Source organism: Papio anubis, chromosome 10 (assembly GCF_008728515.1).
Source record: "Papio anubis isolate 15944 chromosome 10, Panubis1.0, whole genome shotgun sequence".
Taxonomy (NCBI): Eukaryota; Metazoa; Chordata; class Mammalia; order Primates; family Cercopithecidae; genus Papio; species Papio anubis.
The window spans coordinates 43595152-43614581 of NC_044985.1; the positions used below are offsets into that span (position 1 = coordinate 43595152).

At 36.7% G+C, this 19430-nt stretch overlaps 1 protein-coding gene across 4 annotated transcripts in view; it reads right to left on the reverse strand.

The window, feature by feature from the left end:
- Positions 1-216: 216 nt before the first annotated feature.
- PLA2R1 (phospholipase A2 receptor 1) overlaps positions 217-19430 on the reverse strand; it is a 129343-nt gene continuing 110129 nt past the window's right edge. For 2 of the 4 annotated variants that reach the window (XM_003907525.4, XM_009182311.4), the window contains exons 24-30: positions 18657-18895; positions 16924-17092; positions 14733-14873; positions 14121-14237; positions 12787-12963; positions 9968-10000; positions 8502-9830 (exon numbers count right to left, since the gene is read on the reverse strand). In XM_003907525.4, the coding sequence (XP_003907574.3) occupies positions 9616-9830; positions 9968-10000; positions 12787-12963; positions 14121-14237; positions 14733-14873; positions 16924-17092; positions 18657-18895 (1091 nt within the window). In that variant the 3' untranslated portion in view covers positions 8502-9615. Of the gene's footprint in view, positions 1359-8501; positions 9831-9967; positions 10001-12786; positions 12964-14120; positions 14238-14732; positions 14874-16923; positions 17093-18656; positions 18896-19430 lie in introns of those variants that run through there. The other 2 variants (XM_009182309.4, XM_009182310.3) reach the window with 2 other exon arrangements.

Consider the following 19430-nt stretch of genomic DNA (forward strand, 5'->3'; position numbering starts at 1 on the left):
CACCTGCAAAAGCTGAGGTAGATGTCATAATGCCAATATATGACTGTTCTGCCATCTAAGAAAGCCTGGTGTCCCTGTTGTGGAATCACTGCACCATGACAAGTTCCTCAGGTCTAGACCCCCTTTCTGGTGAGACTGCCCACACCTGTGCACCTCCTATAGCAATGTTGCAGAGCTGCCACTGCCCAAACAAAATCATACATGAGACTGAGGAGGACATCACAATGTCAGTTTATTAATTTACAAGGAGGAATAAAATGTTTAGGAATATACCTAACCAAGGAGGTGAAAGACCTCTACAAGGAAAGCTACAAAACACTGCTGAAAGAAAGCATACATGACAAATGACTGGGAACACATACCATGTTCATGGATAGGTAGAATTAATATTGTGAAAATGACCATACAGTCAAAAGCAATCTAAAAATTCAATGCATTTCCCATCAAAATACTACCATCATTCTTCACAGAACTAGAAAAAAATCCTAAAATTCATATGGAACCAAAAAAGAACCCACAGAGCCAAAGCAAGACTAAGCAAAAACAACAAATCTGGAAGCATCACATTATCTGACTTCAAACTATACTATAAGGCCATAGTCACCAAAACAGCATGGTACTGGTATAAAAATAGTCAAAGGAATAGAGGAACAAAGGAACAAAGGAATAGACCAAAGGAACAGAATAGAGAACTCAGAAATAAAGCCAAATACTTACAGCTAACTGCCTTCTGGTTCTCTATCTCTCCCTCCCCACAGTTCTGATGTCTACAGGGACAAGAACTCACTGTTTCCTAAGTCTGTGAGTCGGGTTTCCAGCTCCTACCAAGCTCTGTATACTAAGAAGATAAAGAGTAAAGTTTAAATAATTTCTTAGAAGTAGGAACTCAAGGAGCTCAAGTTAATTTACAAACCACTGTGCAAAGACAATAATAAAGTTACAGTTTCAGGGCTGGGGGGGCCAGGAGAAAACATTACAAATAGTCCTTTAACAATTTGCAAATTGCTGTATTATATTAAAAATATATTTATTTGAAAAATATCCAGAACATATACATTGAATCTAATATAAATAAGAGACTTAATGGGAGAAACATAAACACATTTTACATTAATCTTGAAAAATTGATTTCCATTAATAAATAGAAGCACAGGAAACAAGCTGAAAATAGCATAGATCAGGGTGTCTTTTTCTTTTTTTGAAGGAAAAAGATGATATTGCTGTTCATAATTACAAAAAATGGACGATAATATCTTAAATGAGTTAACTTTGGTCCATCATGCTTACTTCATGGTGTGAAGAAAACAGCACTTGAATGATTTTTTCCCTTAATTTGTTCTAAATTACAGCAAAGTGCTCTGCAAGAAACAAGTGCTTGTGTTAATTAATTCTGAGTAAAGAAGATCACCAGTATACGTAGGGCTCATTTTGTGGTTTCAGTTATTGGCATTCTTCTGCAATTAGAATTCATCATTAGGTATTAGAGGCACATGCATAGTTTCACTTTTTTAAATCCAGAATTTCAGATTTAGGCACATTTTAAAATTTTTCTCTAAAAATACTCTGACCCCAAGCTAAAAACTTGCTTTCTAACTCAAAAAATACTAAAGAAAGCTGTTTTATCTAACATTTCTTACAATTTAATACATATTACTTATCTTGTTAAGGCTTTGTCTACTTCTGACAGAATTAATCAGTCTCCTCTCCTTTTTTTTTCTGATTCTCTTCCTCTTGATATTATTTATGTCACCTTGCATTGCACTTATCATTTACATATTCCTCTCCCCGAGACTGAGTTCCATGAGGGGAGAGATGGGGTGTTATTGGTATTTATAGCCTCCGAGCACATGACACTCTCTGGGCCACAATAGGCTCTAAATAAATGTTTACTGATCAGAATTGTTTATTAATATATTTTAAGTGCTGCCCATATACATTAACATAACAGTGCTTGCTAAGATACGTTAAAGTATGTAAGACTTCCCCATTTAGGTTTTCACTTTCTAAATCAGGGGTTGGCAAACTTCCTGTAAAGGTCCAGAAAGTAAGTATTTTAGGCTTTGCAGGCCATTCGGTCTCTGTTGCAACCACTCAGCTCTGTCATGGAAGCATGAAAGCAGTCATGCACAGTAGTGAGCGAATGCGGAATGGCAGTGTCCCAATAACCTTATTTCCAGAAAGGGCTGCAGGCTGGATTTGGCCCTGCCAACTCCTGCTCTAAATCCTCATTTTGAAAGGTGGGGAAAGAGGTAATAAATAGTCCAGGCATGTATCTTGGTAATCACTACAGTCAAAGTTTCTAATAAACGTTGGCAATAAGAATCATGATGTACATGCCATTTTGGAAATGTCTCCCAATTTTTCTTCTCTAAGAAGAAAATGGAAATGAAGTGAGTTTTTCCCTGCCGTACCCTATTAATACTAAGGCATAAGGTTGTAGGGGATAAGCAGGAGTATGAGAATTAGAAGTACTGATAAGACAGGGAAGTGACACAAAAGAAGAATGCAGAGAAAAGAGAGCAGATGGAAGTCAGTGTGGCCTGCAGCAAGATGTGTCTGGGTCCTAATCCTACAGCGGATGGTGTGTTAGGTAGGTTGGAGACACACAGGGTTTTGCACTGCTTCTCATCTGAGACAAGAGAGAAAAAACGTCATATAGCAGTGGTCCTCAAACTTTTTGGCTAGCATACAAAATTGCTAAAATAATTGCGAAAGAAGGCATTTCGCTTCACGAATTTCTAAGTTGACAGCCAAAATTTTATAATTAGGATGCAATTTTCAGAATATTATAAATAATGACATGTAAAAATAAAAGTGCCTTATCGCCCCTTTAATATAGCCAATGGAATAATATCATAGCAAAATGTTAACTTTGTATATTGAAATGATTTTAGGTTTACAGAAAAATTGCCAACTTAGTCCAGAGAGTTCCTGTGCAGACTCCCTCAGCTTCTTCTAACGGTACATCTCACAAAACCATGGTATAATCATCAAAACAAAGAAACTAATACTGGTACAATACTATTAATTAAGCCACAGACTTTATTTTACTTTCCCATTTTCCCATAAAGTCCATTTTCTGTTCCAGGATCCAGTTTAGGATTTCAACTTGTATGTAGTTGTCATGTCTCTTTAGTGTCCTCCAATCCTTGACATTTCCTCAATCTTTCCTTTCTTTCATGACCTGGACACTTTTGAAGTGATCATTTATCTTGTGGAATGTCCCTCAACTTGGATTTGTCTAATGTTTTTTCATGATTAAGTTGAGATTACGCATTTTGGGGAGGATACCAAAGAAGTCATGTGCCCTCCTCAGTGCCATACCAGGGGGTACATGATGCTGATGTGGCTTATTACTGCTTCTGTTAACCTTGATCCCTCGATTAAAAAAGTTTCTTTACTGTAAAGTTATTACTTTCCCTTTGTGATTAGTGATTATTTTGGGGGGAATACTGTAAGGTTATGCAAATATTCTGTTTCTCCTCAAACATTCACCCCCTAACTTTTGCACCAACTTGTAGGTCTTGCCAACAACAATTATTATTGTTGTGTTTTCCTGATAGTGATTTTTGTTTCTCCCATTTCTTCTACATTTATTAATTGGAATTTGCTGCGGAGAAGAACTGTGTCTTCTTTTCATTCTTTCATTCACTCATTCAATTGTTTACATCAGTATGGACACACAGATATGTATTGTATGGGTTATAATCCAATATTATCATTTTTTATTTTTTGCTCAAATTGTTCCAACATTTCCACTGGAGAGCTCCTTCAGGTTGGTTCCTGTGCCCTTTGGACATGCCCCATCTTTCTGTGAGCACCTCCTTATTTTCTGCCGTCACAAGATATTCCAGTTTCATCTTGTGTTTTCCTGCCTTAGACCTGCAATCAACTACTTTCTCAAGAAGCCTAAGTTCCTTTGACTGGAGATACTACAACAATTTGAGTTCTATCATAATCTATTTAAAAATAGAAATACACAGCAGTCAGAGATATTACTTTCTTTTAATCTTGTATTTCCATTCCAACTCCCCCCCAGAATTTTATCCTAATGAAATATACTTTTATTTGTGAAATATTTTATTCATTACCTTATCATATTTTCCTGCAGTAAAAATGTGTATATAAATTAAAATTATTTTTTAAGAAGTCCCTGTGAACATAGGCTCTAAGTATTATACATTTTCTTCTACATTGAGTTGTCATTTCAATTATTGTTAGTATACAATTGATCAGAACAAAATAAATATGTTACAAAGATTAAAATAAGATCAGTATATGTCCAACTAAAATGATAGCAAATGGATCTCTTAATGAAATGGATGTATCACAGATAAAAATTAATTAGTATTAGTTAAAAATTGCTAGTATAAATCAAGCTTCAGCATCAATTCCGTTCTCTCTTTCCTTTTTTTGTAGGTATACATGCTGAGAAACTCTGGTAGAAATTGCTGGTGCTAACTGTAGTCAGTTATCCTCTTTTTCCTGAGCACACAAAGCAGAAGACTTCCTGGACTTCCTTTCAGTTAGCTTAGGTCATGTGACTAGTTCCAGCCAATGACACACGAGTGGAAGTGCCAAGTGTTTCTTCCTGAACCCGGGAACTTAACAGTTCTCTAGTGCCAAAGCAGCACTGGAAGCCCCATGTTCTGGAGGTAGGACACAGCCTGGACCTGTGAGCTACTGCTTGGAGGCAAGCGTCCTGACCATAGCAGGCTTCGCATGATCAATAAATTAACTTCTGAGTTTTGTTTTTAACCACTGGTATTGTAGGGTTTGTTTCCACAGCATACTCTAACTTATCTTAACATGGAAACTTTGTTCATATTAAATAGGTAGATGGGAATAAAAGGAGGTTTGTTATAACAATATCCCTCTATTATTTGAATTCCTTTCTCATAGGTGCCAAAAAAAATCAGTGATTCTACATTAAAAAATTTTTCTATCATCTATCAACTAACTGTTTGATTATGTCTTCCTTCAGTTTTTTGTAACACAAAGAACTGGAAGCACCCTACTTGCAAAATGATTTGTTACCCAGTCATTAGAATGATTCATGTCAATTTCCTACAAGTAAAATTAAAAGGCTTTACTAAGACCCTTCAAGTAACTGTTCATTATGCCTGTTACTCTTTCACTTACAGGCACCTTGCTTTACCTAATATACAAATGAAGGCTGGGAAAAGTAAAATATCAATTCATTATAGTTCGGTCAATACTATTTTCTATTAAAATGCCTTTATCATATTACAAGCTTTAATCAGAACACAAGAGCAGCAGATTTAGTTCATTCAATTAACACAAAATGTTCATCATGAAACTTAATGGGTAAAGTCAATCCTTGTTGTCAAACCAATGAGCCAAATAAAAAAAAAGTTCAGAAAAGGTCTGAATTCATTTTTCAGTTCAAAGAAGCTTGTTAATACTGATCCTCACAACTCACATAGAAATCTAAGATAAATCAAGCCTTGGGACTTTCTTCTGGATAACATAATATGTTAGGTTCTTAGCAACACACACTTCACTTTGCTTTCACCAGACTTTTTCTATAGCCTGTTCTCTGACAATAGTCAGGTAATAGATGAGATAAATTCTCAAATGAAGGTGGTTAGCACTCCAGCTGTTCCACTGTATAATACATATTAATTCAGAATATGAACATGGGGCAAAATAACTCATTTCTAAGTCATTGCTTCAACTTTAACAGAAAAATGTTCTAACACAGAAAAAGACATGAGGATCTACAGAATGAGTTTATGATTTCTTTATTAAAAGAAGCTTCACTGACATCAATACTTTGAATATTTTTCTTTGGAGCCATGGAGGATTTTCCCATAGTAAGATCTGAAATGAAAGCCATTTCTTTTTATTTTTAAAGGTAGAGAAAGGCATTTGTGTAAAGAGAGGTGGGAAAGAAGAACCAGGGGTGCTCTCAGGCAAATCAGTTATAAGAAAAAATATACATGAAGATTCTGGAAATTAAGTTTCTTAAAATACCCATGCTCCTGTATTCCTAAGGCATGTGTCCCCAGTTCGAAGACTGTTGACTTAAGAGGATGTATTTCAACAGCCTGTGGAAGCTCCATAATGAATCAAAGATGGGTCTCAAGTTAACATCCTCTGTCAGCCACAGATCGGAGGCCCATGGAGCACTCCAGGCCTTAGGAGACAGAGGGCTGGCTATATAGGAGGAGCATGGACCCATGAATGACTGAATAGAGCAAAGTCCTCTTGCCAGCCCATGGAGGTGTGGGTGAGAAATAAACCTTTGCTGTGTTAATCCACCAAGACTGTGGGATTGTTTGCTAGGGCATTTTGCCTTTCTGTACTAAAAGAGTAGCTAATGGTAGCCAATAGGATCTCACCACTGCAGGGGTGAAGTGACTGCCTTGTAGCCAAGAACTGCAGTGTCCAGATAGGGAATTCAACAGGAGACACAGTCACTTCTCAAGAGATAAGACAGCACCAGGGACAGCCAGAATGAGGCCAAATCAAAGAGAACAGACTACAGATTACAGCAACTGCAGACTTAACAGCAGGTACCAGCAGAATTCCCAAGAGTGAGGCCAGACAGCTATTCTCAGTGGACATCAGCTAACATACATCTACCGTAAGTTATCACCTGCTCCCCTCAACACTATCAGGACACAGCAAGTTCTCATATATCCAACCACCATTTTGAAAAGAGTAAAGAAACTCCAAAAGACAATGTTTAAGTGAACATTCAGTAAACATTTAAACCTGAAAGAAGACTGTTGTAATTGTAAGAGCCCAAGATACTGTTAAATGGAAAAACCCAAGAATTTCCATTACTCAGCATCTATAAAGATGCTCAAATTAGTTATAGAAAATAATTGACTTTTGAAAGGGCACATTAACTGTGTGTGAATTTGTGATCCTGCTGTTTTTTTGGCATAAATGTAAGGAGTACAAGTGTAATTTTGTTACATAAATATAGTATGTAGTGGTAAAGTCTGGTGTAACCATCACCAAAATAGTGTATAATATACCCATTACCTGCTACTTTTTTTTTTCTTTTCATCTTATAGCTACAAAATCTAGTTCAGATTAAAAATACACATGAGGCTGGGTGCGGCGGCTCATGCCTGTAATCCCAGCACTTCGGGAGACTGGGGTGGGTGGATCACGAGGACAGGAGATTGAGATCATCCTGGCCAACATGGTGAAACCTTGTCTTTACTAAAAATACAAAAATTAGCTAGGCGTGGTGGTGTGCGCCTGTAATCCCAGCTACTCAGGAGGCTGAGGCAGGAAACTCGCTTGAACCAGGCAGTCGAAGGTTGCAGTGAGCTGAGATCACGCCACTGTACTCCTGCGTGGCAACAGAGCGAGACTCCATAAAAAAAAAAAAAAGTGAAAAAAAATTTCAAAAAAATTGCATATATATAAGTGTAGCAGAATACTTCAGTGCTATTTCTGCAAATTCAGTAATGGCAAGAAGTGTGTGATCTGTCCATGGGTCCAGATTCTCCGGAGGTGTTGTTCAATACTAAACACCAAAGCATGGATCATTGACAAGCAATACTGCTTATTTCTGCAAAGTCACTTTCCGAATGGTGTGTTTTGTCAAATTACTATGTGTGACTATATACCCTGACAGGAAGGCTGGTTGATTAGCAGTTTTTACAAGTCCATTGAAAAGAACAGAACTTTAATTCCACTCAAAAGATTGTTAAATTGGGCTTTTATACCATCTGGTGAGTTCAAGCCAATTATTCTTTTGAGTCATAAATACGCAACTGCCACATCATATAACATCTTTTAAAAAATGAAGTCCCAATACTTAAAAAATTATGGAAGTAGACTGTCTCAGTGTGTAAATTATTATAACAGTAGCTTTTGGAAGCTGGGTTAACTGTTGCAGGCCACAAGGATTCCATTCTTAGTGGTACGCTCTTCAAATTGTATTTCTAATGATGATGGTTTGCCTCCTAGAAATTCATTCATACTTTCTCTCAGAGCTCCCCCTTGTGACTAGTGGCCACTGGTTTTGAGGCAGTTGGTTGTAATAATTAAAATGCACACTCTCAGGGAGGCCCTGAGAGCCCGCAGTTTCTCTCTATCATGGAACTTTACTTCATTTTCATAACCACTTGCTATTTTCTGCATATGCATTTCTTTACTGAGTTACTGTCAGTTTTCCCTCATTAGAAAATAAGTGCCATGAAAAGATAGCCCTTACCCCAAGTTGCTCACCTTAGCATCTCTGTTTCTAGAACAGCACTTTTTTTGAGTTGGGGTCTCATTCAGTTGCCCAGGCTGGAGTGCAGTGGAGCAACCATAACTCACTGCAGCCTCCAACTTCTGGGCTCAGTTTATCCTCTTCCCTTAGCTTCCCAAGTAGCTGGGACTACAGGTGCATGCCACCATGCCCATTACACTTTTTTCTTGATAAAATCCAATAAACAGTTATGTAATGAGTACATTTTTAGATATTGATTATGAAGCTGTTTTCTTTATAAGGAACTAAAAAAGGAAAATAAAATCTGTAATTTTTTATTTACAGACAGTATCATAATCATTATTTACCATCTACACTAAGTAGACTAATATAAAAGGAGATGGTTCCCAGAAAATAGCTTATTAAATAGAACACCTAAGCTCATTTACATAATAAAGATATCTAGATTACTAATTTATTTAGTACTTCTCAACAATCGTCTGTCTGGTTCTAATGAAACTATAATTCAGATCTTTAGCTCTTCCCCTTTAAATCCAAGTTACATTTTATATCTTCCAGTTGTTAAGAGTGTTAGATATTATTCTACATCTTTAGTTTTTCAGAAAGTCCATGAGTTTTGACAGTACAACTGTTAAAGTTTCAATATATTACTTTAAGCTTATCTATAAGACATTTTAAAATATCCAACTTAGTAATCATTTAGTAATTGAAGGTTTAAGGCCACATTTTAACTATATGGTTGTTTATAAAAGTGTGCTGCTAACGAAGGTCTTTGCCATTTAAAAGAAGGTATTTTTTTTCTCCTTTAGCTTGAGATGTTAGACCTAATAAAAATGAATGTCACCTTACATATCAGTTGAGAGCCCAGAACCTGTGATCCTTAAGCATAGAAATTAGTATTTTCCAAATCCTGCTATTAAAAGTGAATTCAAAAGAAACAACTAAGAATCCTCTCAGAAGCCCTTTCCTTTTCCTCTCATATACAAGATTAATTGTTTTTTGCTTCTTTCTGTCTTTCTTAATGGTGTAAGTGTGGGTAAATGTCTGAATAGATACCAGATTAGTTTTAACCTCCCAAATTTTAGTAGAGACACATTAATGCAAAAACTATTACTCATATTGATTTGAGAATTTTCAATAGGGAGTTTCTTTTAATAGTTCTTGTCTTTGTGAAAAATAACCAATGCATAATTTCCCCTTTTTAAGAATGGATCACAGTTTAGGGAAATGAATAAATCAAAACCCATCTGATTTGGTTAAAATTCAAAACCAGTAATCACTTCAAGAATAATTAAAATAGTGACCCAATTCACATTCTAATAGCATGTGGGCTGTAAAGGGAAAGGCAGATGAGACTCCTGTTTAGTCTTCTTTACTCACCCTGGTGGCTGGGACATTCTCTGACCTCATTATTATTGGTCACTCTTCTCAAGATCAGAAATGAGAATATTTTCTTCTAAATGTACCGTACTAAAGTTGGTTGCAGGATAGTAAGGATTCCGAAACCCTGCAAGTCTCCCGAAGAAACCACCGTTATGCTTGTAGATGCAGAAGGAAAGAGTGCAAATGGCCACAGTGACTATGAGTGTCAGGACTACCACAAGAGGAATGATGCTGTGACTTGGTCCTGAAAGAATATATATATATATTTTTTAAAAGAAAAATGTCAATGGCGATGAAGTAATGTAGATACTGTCATACAGTTGCTTTCTATCTTATTATTTCTAAGAAAAATCAAAATGTTCTGTATGGTTTCAAACGTACCTTTTTCTGGCAGCTCCTCTGCAGTGCGAATATCTAAGATCAAATACAAAAATTAAAATGAGGTTTTTCTTTTAATTCAGCAAAAATATGTCATTACTTACACAGGGATCAGCAAACTATGGTCCATGGAACAAACTGGGTCACCTGTTTTTACAAAAAATGTTTTACTGGAACTTAGCCACACTCATTCATTGATGTATCGTTACAGCTGCTTTCGTGCTACAATGCCATGTAACAGAGACCATATGGCTCCCAAAGTCTAAAATGTTTACTAGCTGGCCCTTTACCAAAAAATTTGCTGACCTTTGATTTACTGTAATCACTGTTATTAGTGCTCACAAACACACACCCTGCTTTTTTTTTTTTCAAGCCAAAAAGTTTTCATTCAGTTCCAGCACTGTGCTGCAATAAATATAGAGTAAAATATAAACCCTGCATACAAGGAACTCACAGTTTTGCTGGGATCTTATATGGAGTTTGTCCAGCAATGATAATCTGCCTGCCTCTTTACAAGGATTTTTAAATCAGCATCTTCTCACCTTTGTGGTCTTATGGGTCTTGGGGAATGAGCAACAGCTTCTCCATCCAAAAAGTTAGAGAGTTCCTGTTTTAAAACTTTCTACTGTAAAAACACATCTTTTAAGTAGATGTTATATCAAAATGTGAACTCTTCTATTTTTGATCTAGGTAAAGATCCAGAGAAAGATATAGAGAATGAACCAGAGGAAGAAGAAGAAATGGATTTGTGAGTAAAAAAAGTGCCTTGATGTCCTACTGATGCGCATTCACTCTGATAGACATGAAAAAAATAAACACCGTTACCAATAGCAAAACCATACTTTTAAAAAACAGACTTTTTTTTTTTTTTTTTTTTTTTTGAGATGAAGTCTCACTCTGTTGCCTGGGCCCGAGTGCAATGGTGCGATCTTGGCTCACTGCAACCTCTGCCCTGGGTTCAAGCAATTATCTTGCCTCAGCTTCCTTAGTATCTAGGATTACGGATATGCGCCCCTACACCCAGCTAACTTTTGTATTTTTAGTAGAGATGGGGTTTTGCCATGTTGGCCAGGTTGGTTTCGAACTCTTGACTTCAAGTGATCCACCTGCCTCTGCCTCCCAAAGTGCTGGGATTACAGGTGTGAGCCACTGCACCTGTCCCAGACTTGTTCTTTTAATATAAAAACAATGCCATTTAACGTTGCATTAAACTGTTGAAAACATGTATTATTGTGTTTTTGTGAAGACACTTCTTTTAAATTGATGCATATCAGATGCACAAATTTTCAGAATACAAGTGATAATTGAATATAGCATACACTTTATACAGTGTACTTGGGATAACCATCACTTTAAACACAAAGATACATCTTTAAGAAAGACTGTTAAGAGTGTTTGTTCTCAGAATAGATGCAGTGGGCGGCATGGAAGGAGCACTTAGAAAACTTAGAGTTTTCTCTGTAGTCCTTGATGTAGCCTCAGTTTGGACAGGCACTTTTCCCATCTGTAAAATGGGGATATTTAAATTGCTCCACAACCTTGGAAAGCTGCTACAAAGGATGAAAGAGGTGTCATCTGCATAATAGGAAGCTTTAAAGTCCTGTAAGACATGAAGTGTTTCTGATTTGTTCTTGATATTTAAACGCTAGTGATAACTTGGTCACATTATTTATCAGGCTTAGCCATGTTTTTCACACAGAATTGAGACTCACATTGTGGGGGTTTCAGACATTGGTGCCCACACCTGCAGTGTTTTCTCCTTCATTCCCAGTATCAGATCAGTCACCAAGGCTGGTGATTCTCTCTTCCTATTTCGCCCCTCCTCTTTCATTCCTAGTTCAATTACTTAAATTACAAATGTTTCTCTTCATAGCCTCATGAGTTCTACTTCATCACAGGTGTCTACAGAGCACATAGGGGTTTGTCTCTTCCACCACAAAGTTTAGCTCTTTAGCCTGGCACTCTCTGTGAAAGGATCCTACATTACTGTCCAATTTTATTCCCATCACCCCCTAACGTGAGCCCTTTGCTCTAATTGAAATACATTCTTAGTTGCTGCCTTTAATCAGGCTGGGCCTTTTCCTCTTCTGCTCTAGCTTCTATAATTCTCTTCATCCTTTGGGATCCTAAAACCTCACGTCTGCATACTTCTCTAGTAGTCCAGGCCACAGCGATCCCTACTTTATAATACTGACAACTAGAAATTGCTGTAATTTTTATAGACATTTTCCCACCATCAGTGATCCTCCTTAACACCCTCTCTTTGGTTGTTTGCAACTGACTAGAAGTTTCTAGCTTAGATTTCTAAAATTATTGTTTTCTTTTTTAATTACTAAACACTAAGTATGTTGCTCATGATTAAGTTAGAATGTGACTTTTAGGACACATTATGCTTGCAACAGAGAATAACATCTCCTTGTCCACAACAAATGTACATAAGCCTAGATTATATTGCCTGAGACAAAACATAAACCTTAAGAATTCTGAATAGCAGTCACCAGAATGAAGGTTGCTGGTTTACATTCCTAGTTGTATTTGCTTGAGGGAAAATGCTTTTTTGTCCATTAGGTGATCAACCAGGGTAACACAAGAAAAATCATAGTCTTTTAGCTGATTTATAATGATTTTTTTTTTTTTTTCCTATCAGAGAAAGAAGGAGCTGAACTATTCTCTGACTTGTTTGGTGTAGAACATGACTATAATGTCAGAATCTATCTGAATATTCTCTAAACTTGGATTTTAAAACCTTTAAATGCTGAAGAAATCAGTCACATTAGTTAAGGTAGAATCAAAATGAAGAATTACTCTCTGATTTTACCTACCTGCCTTCATTTTACATATAAAGCCCTTTTTTTCTTGACACGGGGATAGCTGCCATAATCCTTCCGGGATCCTCAGGGCAACACAATGATGGGGCTTGAAATAGTCTGTGTCTGGCTTCCGAATGCCCCAGTTTGACTGGTCTGTGGGAGTTCCATCAAACCACTTCATGGTTTCATCTGTGAGAAAATCGCTGACTCATTATGAATTATGTGCATGGTTACCAAACATACTAAGACTGGAATTAACCATAAAAAGCACCCCCTGAATTTAATGAGACTCTTGAACTAATACATTCAACTCAGTAAATATAGTCATGTACTCAGCATCAAAAGGTAGGCGTTAATAAAGTTGCCTCTTTATTTTAGGTACAGTGTTCTAATTTAGGTCATTTAGGTTATCATGTTTCTTAATGTGACAGTTTGAATTTTGAAATATTCCATATATATACGATCAATTTAAAGAAATCATTTGATAAACAAAACTAATTGAGTCAAGAAAAATCCTTTGAAGTCCTAACATCTTCATCATTACAAAATGGCTCGCTTTCTAAAAAGATTTTACAGTGAATTTCTTTAATAGCAAGCCAGCCATGTACCAAAGGGGTAGGGGCGGTAGGACAGTCCATCCCATGTGTGGGCAATAGTGTATTGTCTGAAAATAATTTAAAACTAACAATACAGCTAACTAAAAGTTGGTCTGCTTTTTATTATCACCATCTGCTTGAAATGCTGAACAATGTTGGTGATTAAAATACTCCTCCTCGAAAGGGTAGGCTCACCCCCCACCTTGGTACACCACTATAACAAGCTCTCCATACCAATTAAAATAATTTTCTTCACAAGTACCTTTCAATAACCATCAATTACATAAAGAAAAGAATACCATGATTCCATTTTATTACAAACTCTGGTTTTTATGAGTAACAAATCAGAATCCTAACAGCACAGTTTATCATGGAAACATTTCCATAACTCTATTGTGCTTTTATAACATTTAGAAACCTGGGATATTTTCAAGTAAATATGGTTTTGGTATGCGGTGACTAAGTCTGTGAACACAAAGTTCCAGTCAAGCATCCTCCTGCTAAGCATAAAGATAAACATGTTATTGTTTGTTTGTTTTTATTTTTGGTGTTCTGGGATTATTTTAAAAGACAAAAGTGTAGAGAAAAGGGTTGCAGTGTTGTTTTTGGAAGAAATGGCTTTAGGCTTCATGCTATTTTTTTTCACAGAAAATGTATCCAAGGAGAGTTTTCTGGCTCACAGATGCCATTATCATCAGCTTTAACAACCATGTATTTATTTATGTCCTCTCCTCTACCCAAATCACTTACTGTTACCATCAAATTGAGCATTCAACCAAACCATCTGGACAGAAGAACCAAAAGCAAACAGCTCTTCTAGGAGAAATGCATTTTCAGCCTCATCCTTGATTGTTAAAAGATTAGAACCTATAAGAGAGACAAGTAGCAAAGGAATATTTGTGTTTACACATAAATATACTTAAAAAAATGTTTCCTATACCATTATTTGTAAAGCTCAGGTTTTGAAAAGTGAAAATTTCCATTGTAAATAAGATACTTTAAATTAAAAAAGTAAAACCACAGTTTTAAAAAGATATAAGCTTGCACTTCAGAAGTTAAGGCATAGAATATTAATTTTAGGGAACATTCACAATTCATAATGCACATGCATGCAAAAGGAACGTTTTCTTCAGAAAGTGCAGTATGCTGAGACATCATCTTAGGTTTCCAAATTTACACTGGACACTGTTTCATATAGTAGCTGTCCTCCAAACAAGAAATTTTAATAGTATTTATTTTTTCAATAGTTTTTGTTGCTTCTAAAGTCACTAAATAATGGGATGAATAAAGTAATCCACATTGTTTACTGAAATGGCAAGAAGGAGCACATTAAAGCATTTTTACCATCACAAAAACAATTACCTTCCTTTTTGCAAAATTCATGAGCAGCCTCAAAACTCATACTGTCTAGGACTGTAGAAAAACTGTAGCAATTACTTTTAAATTTTATCCAGGGAATAGATGTTTCGGAGCACAACTCTGGGTGTTCAGATGGTCTTGTTTCTGTGAAGAAAAACCAGTTATGATTTCAGGGTGGTGACTGGGTTTATTTATTGAGATAAATGTTATACTACATTTTATAAAAGACCAAGCTAAATATATGTAACAAGATTTTCATGGTAATACTCCAAAAGATTGGGTTTCATGTAAATGATTATAAAACTACGACCAGTTTATAGCATTTCTGACAGAAAGAATCTTTACCTAAACATAACAAAATATGCTAATGCACAGCTTTGTAGGCTTAGTTTGGGTGCTGCCTGGGTGAGCGTGGCTCTTTCATGTTTACAGTTAGCATCCTAAAGGTTGGAACAAGCAGGGGCTATGACTCCCAGAGAGAGTGGCAGCTGACTGACGCTGGCAAAAGAGATTTCCAAATGTATGCATTTCATGCAGTGCTGTGTATCACAGATTTGAAAAGTCCTTACCCACTAATAAACCTATGAAAGAAAATAATGCATTCAATAAAGTATCATAATGTAGCATAACATAAAATAAATAAGGGAACTCCAGGGGGACTTTATTTCAGAGAGCCAGCCTGAGAGACACATCCATGCTGAGATCCTGGCTCCACCACTTACTAGCTGCGTGGCCATGGGCATGTTACCTTGCACTTGGTTTCTTTATCTATAAAAGAGAGCTAACAACAAAACCTTTAAAATTTTTTTTTCTTAAATTACAGAAAACTTTTTAAGAGACAAAGTCTCACTCTGTCACCTAGGCTGAAGTGCAGTGGCAAAATCACAGCTCACTGCAGCCTCAAACTCCTGGATTCAAGTGATCCTCCAGCCTCAGCCTCCCAAGTAGCAGACTACAGGCACGCACCACCAAGCTCAGATAATTGATTTTTTTTTTTTTTTTTTTTTTTTTTGTAGAGAAAGAGTCTCACTGTGTTAATCAAGCTGGTCTCAAGCTCCTGGTCTGAAGAGGTCCTCCTGCTCTTGCCTCCCAAAGTGCTGGGATTACTGGTGTATGCCACACAGCCACCTTCCTTACAAGTTGAGAAGTTTCAATGAGTTAGAGCCTGACACTTCTTAAGCATTCAATAAATGCATTGTTATTGAAAGGACAAGATTCCAAAAAAAGGCAAGAGCTAATAAAAAAAAAAGGAGGGGGGGGAACGACAGCTTTTATGGTGTTTTAGAAGCACAATTAGCTTTTCCAAGATACATGTGGCTATCATTTACATTTAATCTGGATTGTTTTCATCTAAAGATATATAATTTGTATGTTATTTGATACAGTACCCAGAATGCAAGTAAATACATGCACTTTTACTAAATGAGAGATTTAAAAGGAGGCCAGCGTGTGTTAGCGAATTCTGTGCAGGAAACCTGATTTCTACTCTTGGTACTGGTGATGGACAGCTGTGAGACACTTAGGAAGCTATTTAATGCTCTGAATTTACATTTCATTTTTAATAAAGGGGTTAGCACAGGTGAACTTTAAGTGTAAATGAGATATTATGTAAAGTGCAGAGCCAGATAGCTACAAAATATCCAAACAATATCACCATCATCTTATTGTAGCTCTGGAATCCTATCCATCTTTGATTTAAACTTGAATCCTCAAAGTCCTCCACACATGCTTGAAGCCCATGTTTCTCATCTAATTTCCCACCCCTCCCTTACGCCTAACCTGCATTCAGGCAAATTCCAACATCGGCTTTGCCTTACACAATCCTAGTCCTGCCTTCCTTCCCCATTTTCATCCAGCTTTTCTGCTCAGAATGCCTTTCCATGTCCTATTATTAGCCATCTACACCCACTCATTTATCAAGGCCCATCTGCACTGCCGTGTCCTTCAAGAAGCCTTTCTACCTTTCTCCAAATGGATACAATGCATTCTGTTTCTTGATAACCCCCACAACATTTGCTACCTCTCTTGTATCATTTTGTAGTTCTGTTTTTCTTTACATCACCCACCAGACCAGAGGCTTCTTGAAGACAGAGACTTCTTACTATACTCATCCTCATATCCCTTGCTTAGCATAGTGCCTTGCATACAGTAGTTACATAGGGTATATTTTTGAGTTGAATAGAATTGTACCTACCAGGGGGCACATGACAAATGGCACCTTGCAGAAATGACTCACAGGCTGTGCTATGCCAGCGTCCGTTGGTGTCGGCAAAAACGCAGTCACCATGGAGGGAGGACTCCTCGTCTTTCCAAAAAGTGAAAGAGGATTTGGTGCCATCAGACCAGTCAAAATTAAGACCATTCTGTGGAGGAAAACTGAGCCATCATTTCCTTGCCATGACTGCTGGCAGCATCACCCAGTGTTATCTGAGCATACTACAATTCCCACATCGATTGCTATTTTCACACACCTGTTTAAAGAGGGGCGAGGACATTTGTGAATACAGCTTGACAAACACGAATATCTGCCACAAATGAGCTCTTTTTTGATTTGTAGGAATTCTTGGCTCCCTGCCACTATGATTTTCTAGTAAGCAATCAGCGTGAAATTGGACCAGTACCTTGTCTTTTACAGTGAAATACATTTCAGATCGATCAAAGATTCAAACATAAAATTAAAAATGTAAACATGTTAAAGAAAACTTGGTTAAATTTTTTTGTACTGTTGGTGTGGGGAAAACCTTTCTAAGTCATAGAAAATCCAGAGGCCATAAAGTAAAATTGACTACATAAAGTTAAAACATTCTGTACTACATGATGCAATAAATCATCATGAAATATCATTCATTTATCTCTCCCACTGGCAAGGATTAAAATTTTGAGAATACCTGGTGTTGGCAAGGATGTGAAAAAATTAGACGTTATCACATGCTGTTGTTGGCATGTAAATTGGTGCAAACTCTTGGAGGGCAATTTGGTAGTACTTGTCAAAATTTAAAGTGTATGCAGCAATTTTACTTCTAAAAAATTATCCGACTGGAACAAGGATATTTCATGTGCATTGTTTATAACTGTGAAAAACAGAGAAGAACCCAAATGCCTATTCACAGGAGAATGGTTTAATAAGTTGTAGTACATCCTTACATGCCGTGTTCTAAAGAATTCACGAGATTTTTATGTGCTGACATGTGAAATTGTAAAAGATATATTAAATTAAAAGGCAAGTTTAAAGACAGCATATAGAATAGGATCTCATTTGTGTTTGAAAAATAATATACATATTCTTCCATTACGTGAATATATATGTGCATACATGGAAAATTTCTAGATGGCACGCAAGACAGTGTTCACAATTACTGACATTAGGGAGTAGAACTAGGGGTCAGGATAGACTAGTGTACTTTTCGCTACTTTGAGTGTACAATATTTTTATTTAAAAAATGAAAATAACGTATTCTCTAAACCACATCCCTAGAGGAAAATAAAACCTCAAGTGCTTAATTATAAGGGGTACTGAACTAATTAATAATCACATTTCTAGACAAGAAGAATGATTCATTTTTTTCTTGGAGATTCATTAAATGCCACCAATTCCCAAATGCAGTGCTTGAGTTTCAGATGTGTTCCAGTGCACAGGCAAGGCAGTATCGGGGTACTTGGAAATTTTCAGAGAACCTTTGAAGGGTATTGATTTCCAGACATTAGGAAAGTGGATGTTTACCCTAAAGAGGTGTGTACTCTTATTTTGTAGTCATAGGCTGCTCATAAGGTTGGTCAAATAATTGCATAAACCAATTATTTAAGTATTATATTTATTATTATTTTTGAGATTTTTTTTTCAGTGCTAATTTCAGTGGCCAGATCACGAAGGAGGTAGATGCTAAACTTAATTATTCAAGGATGTCTCAAGGGAGTTAGGATACCTACATCTGTGGTGAACAGTCCAATCCAGTGGGCGTATCCTAGCCGGTTGAGGACAACAGTGAGGAAGGACTGGTGATACTGGTCTGTGATGCTGACCAGCTGTGCTCTGTGCATCAGGCAGGTTTTTATTGCTGCATACCAAGTCATATTTGCATTAATTATTTTGTAAGTTCTGTTGCCATATTCTAAGGTATTGGGCATTGGATACATATCAGATGTATTTACACCACGTCCAGAAGTATCTAGAACAAGAACAGCAACAAAGGTCATTTGTAGCATGTGGATGACAAAGGAGGAGGCAAAGCTTAGCATAGATCCTTGTCACTATGATCCATGTTGATCACAGAGCTTTCTTCTGGAATTGACTGTTTCAAAACGAGGACACTATCTGAAAGTGTAGGTGATGCTCAAAAATGAGAACACTTAGGAAATTTAATGAATCGTTTTTCAAAAACATAAACATTGATTGAACCATTTCTAGAAGATTTCCCGTTTTTGACCATCCTTTATCAAATTGACTGCTTTTTGGTGGAACTGATGGTGATCTTCTTAGGTGGGTTTCACTACACTAACTACACTTGGCCTAATCCACACTGCTCTGGCAGAACTTAGTGCTTATTAGTAGCAGAGAGGCACATGTAATATAGTCACATACTGCATTGCAAACCTAATATTACAGGTGCATATTATCAGGTAAAATACTTGATAACACTTTTGACACTGATAGTCACTATTGTGCTTAATGTTTGCATGTATAAATTCTAAAAGGAACTTTAA